This window comes from Lolium rigidum, unplaced genomic scaffold, assembly GCF_022539505.1.
Source record: "Lolium rigidum isolate FL_2022 unplaced genomic scaffold, APGP_CSIRO_Lrig_0.1 contig_28054_1, whole genome shotgun sequence".
NCBI lineage: Eukaryota > Viridiplantae > Streptophyta > Magnoliopsida > Poales > Poaceae > Lolium > Lolium rigidum.
This window is the reverse complement of record NW_025900085.1, coordinates 118,257-121,845: the sequence shown is the minus strand read 5'-3', so window position 1 is coordinate 121,845 and position 3,589 is coordinate 118,257. Positions and strand designations below refer to the sequence as shown.

The following is a 3,589-nucleotide window of genomic DNA, read 5'->3' as shown; positions in this document are numbered from 1 at the left end:
ACTATCACAGGATATGTAAGTGAATGTGAATAGTTAGGGTTTTGCATCAAACAGTATGAACTATGACTGAGTTTCAAGAAAATATCAAATTCAACTGAGAAATCATCAATTCAGTTTTCTTTTGGTTGAAAGACAGTGATGGTGTTTTTCATTTTAGTTAGAGGTAAAGGGTACACGTTACAGACTTACAGGGGTAACTGCATCTAGATTTGGAGTACAAGTGAAGCAAATACAGTTAAGCTCAGATCAGTAGTACTACACCAGGGCAACCTAGTTAGAATTGTCCACTGGAAGAAGAATGGCAATTGGCTGAAAGATTCCAGGAAACCTCAACACAACCCCTGTCTCTGTTCCTCAGTACTTCGTGACTTGGGCACGAAGCCTCTGTACCGGAACTCGTATAAAACTGCTGGAGCTGCCCAGCATGCTGGCTAGCATTGGCCAACCAGCATGGACCCCGACGTCGCCTTCCACCTCGAGATCACCGCGGTGGTCGCCGTGGCGTTGATCATCGTCGCCGTCGCCTCCCGCAGCGCCTGCGAAGGAGCTGCCGACGTCGCGGCCGGCACTACGGGGCGCGCCGCGGTGCACGCCACGGACGTCGAGAGCGCCCTCGGCGACGTCACGCTCATGACGTACGAGCAGGCGGCCACCGGGAAGGTGAAGGAGGAGGAGCGCTGCGCCATGTGCCTGTCGGAGTACGGCGAGGACGGCGAGCTGGTGCGGGTGGTGTCGGCGTGCGGGCACTTCTTCCACGCGAGGTGCGACGTCGACAGGTGGCTCCGGAAGAGCCGGACGTGCCCGCTCTGCCGCGGCGGGCTCTGGCCGCAGCCGCTGCCGGGGTTGCCACAGCCGGAATGCCCGCCGATGCCACCGCACTAGTGTAGTCAGCGTCTCTGTTTCAATGTCCAATTGGTAGGATTTGGCGATATGCAGAGTAGTACAGAGAGACACCTCACAGAATTGCACTAGTCGGTCAGCTCAGTTTACAGGTGAAAATCCACGAAAAAGTTGCAACCCGAGATGGTGCAAAACAAACCGGGTTATTTGTTGCTTCCAAGAAAATATTGGACTTTCACGTTGGTTTCGACGCAAATTCTGTTGCATTACGATTGCATTATGAAATTCCATCAGGCGACAGGTTATTTCTTCTTCCCAGAGTCTACTGATGTGGTTGACACAGCGGAGCGTGGACTTGTAGATGCCGAGAGGCAGCCTAGGCCAAGTTTTCCTTGTGTTTGTGTAAACAAAGACCACAAAAACAGATATCAGTCAACTTCTAACACGAAACAGTGTGGACATAGTCCTTGCGACTTTACCGCAGACTTTGAAACGTTCTGGCTACAGTTTTGTTAACTTTAAAAAATCGGTTTTGCTATGTCTAAGTTGACTGAGAATTTTTTTAAATCTAAGTCACTTACAGAAAAGTATTTGAGTTGCACTTTTCTGTTAAAAAAGTGTAATTGTATTTTTCTACCATAAATGTGCAACTGAACTGCAGTTGCACTTTTCTTTGAACTGCAGTTGCACTTTTCTAAGATAACTTAGACTTAAGAACAGTCAACTTAGACATAGACAAACCCTTAAAAAATATGTAACACTGAAACACATGTTATGGCTCATAGAGTCATAGGTGTAAATGCACTATTATGAAAATTTTATTTTAAATGTAATATGTCAACAAAATTCTGAAATAAATACATGTATTTGATATTGCAACTTTGTAATCCTTGCTCCGCCACTGTTTGCATGCTTGCTGGCTGCTCCTAGTTTTGACATTTAGAATTTGTGCGGAGCTTAGTACACATGGAAGCATGCCTCAGGCGACGCCCTCATTTAGCATTCACGACTGTAAATACACATGAAGTCATTCATCATCCAATGGGTTCTGTTTTCTCAAGGGGCGGGGAAGCTCTAATAGAAAAATAGTTGCGGCTAGAACATTTGCAGTCGTGCCCGTTGAATCAAATTGAATGGCCTAGAATGCCGTGGAATCAAGTAGCACCCAATACATCCGTATGAATAGGTTATTGTATTAAGCTGACAAGAAACGCCAAAGATTAGCAACGAAGCGGCACGACCGGACGGGAATAGACCCCGCGTCACTCCCGCACGGGGCGGCACGGGGAAACCCTAGCCACCGCCGGCGGGCTCCCCTTTCCGGCCACATCCCGCCGCCGCTGCCGCCCCTCCCTCTCCTTACGACGCGGTGGCGGTGTTGCCCTTGCCGCCGAAGGCTGTGGGGGCGAGCTGCCGTGGAGGCATGGATGCGTGGTGGAGGTCTTCGCGCCGGGCTCGTCGGAGGCGCTGGTGGAGGAGGCGGCCGTGGCTACGCAGGTAGCACGATGGTCGGATCTCGGCTCCGTGCCTGCCATGGTGTTGGTCGGCGGGGGTGACCCCGTAGGCTGTGGTTCCGGTGGTGGCCGGTGAGTCCTCTGCGCCCCCTCCTTTCGACGGCTCATGGCCTTCTTCGGTTTTGGGGGGTGGCGGCGGACGGCTCGTCGACGGACCTGCAGTCGGTGGCGGCTTCCTCTTTCCACCGATGAGGTCGACCGGCGGGCGGCGGCGAGGGGGCATGCCATTCTGCCTAATAAAGGTGGTTGTCCTTGGGTTTCTCTCACGCCAAGTGAAGATCGGTCGGAAGCGTCTTTTCGTTGGGCTGGCTGGATTGACGTGTTCCGGAATATCCTGCCGGTGAAATTCATTGTGCGATCAATGCCTGAAGATTGCTGGATTGGGTGGTTCGGTCGGGCGCACCCATGTTTTTTATCTGACTGTTTGGTTTCAGAGGGAGCGCTTCGAATCTCTGTTGGCTGTTAATATCATGGAGCTCGTTTTCTTTCCATGGTGCTGGTGGAGAAGGTCATAAAAGCCGAGATCGGTGGAAGAGCAATGGTGGTCGGATATTGGTGGTAAGGTGGAATTGGCTTGGAGTTTCGTGACTTCAAACAGTGACTTGTATGTGGGGCCGACTGCCCAGGAAAAGTTCAGAGTTCTATCTCTCAGGGCGAAAGTCTAAGGTCTAGCCTTAATTGGTTGTGCCTGACAATGTTCTTGTTGAAGCATTGTTTTGAGAGAGAGGACTTTCTTCAGGGTGAAAACCTGAGATCTATGATCAGGCGACGACAGCGTTTGGGCACTGTTTCCTTCTTGGAGGCGTCGCTTATGAAGAAGCTGATCTTCTGGTGGTGTCAGTGTCGTTGTTTCAAGTTTTCGATCTCTATAGCGGGACTTTTGTTTTTCTGTAATTCTTCTTTTTTTTTGGCTGTGTGCATCTTTTATGCCATTAGGGCATGATGTTGTTGCAGAGGCTGGGTATAATTGGTATCTCCGCGATATTAATATATGCTCTTTATCGAAAAAGAAACGGTAAAGAATGGCTACAACACCACACATGCCTTTTGGCTTACAACACACTCCTATAACACCGATGCCAAGCACACCTTGCCCAACCTCAACCCATGAATGGCGGGGCGGTGGGGCACAGAGTCTCCAAACCGCGTCACAACCAACTCCAACAACACGACCAACTTCCCAAGCTGCCCAGACCAACGTACCACATCATATGCCTAGAAGATGAAGCGCGTGA

General features: G+C 50.4%; 1 protein-coding gene across 1 annotated transcript; it reads left to right on the top strand.

The window, feature by feature from the left end:
* Positions 1 to 450: 450 nt before the first annotated feature.
* On the top strand, positions 451 to 882 carry LOC124680769 (E3 ubiquitin-protein ligase EL5-like). Its single transcript, XM_047215819.1, has one exon. It carries the CDS (start codon positions 451 to 453, stop codon positions 880 to 882), a length of 432 nt encoding a protein of 143 aa, XP_047071775.1.
* The last annotated feature ends 2,707 nt before the right edge of the window (positions 883 to 3,589 follow it).

Coding starts and splice junctions, on each gene's coding strand:
- LOC124680769 (XM_047215819.1), top strand. CDS start 451: ATGGACCCCGACGTCGCCTTCCACCTCGAGATCACCGCGGTGGTCGCC.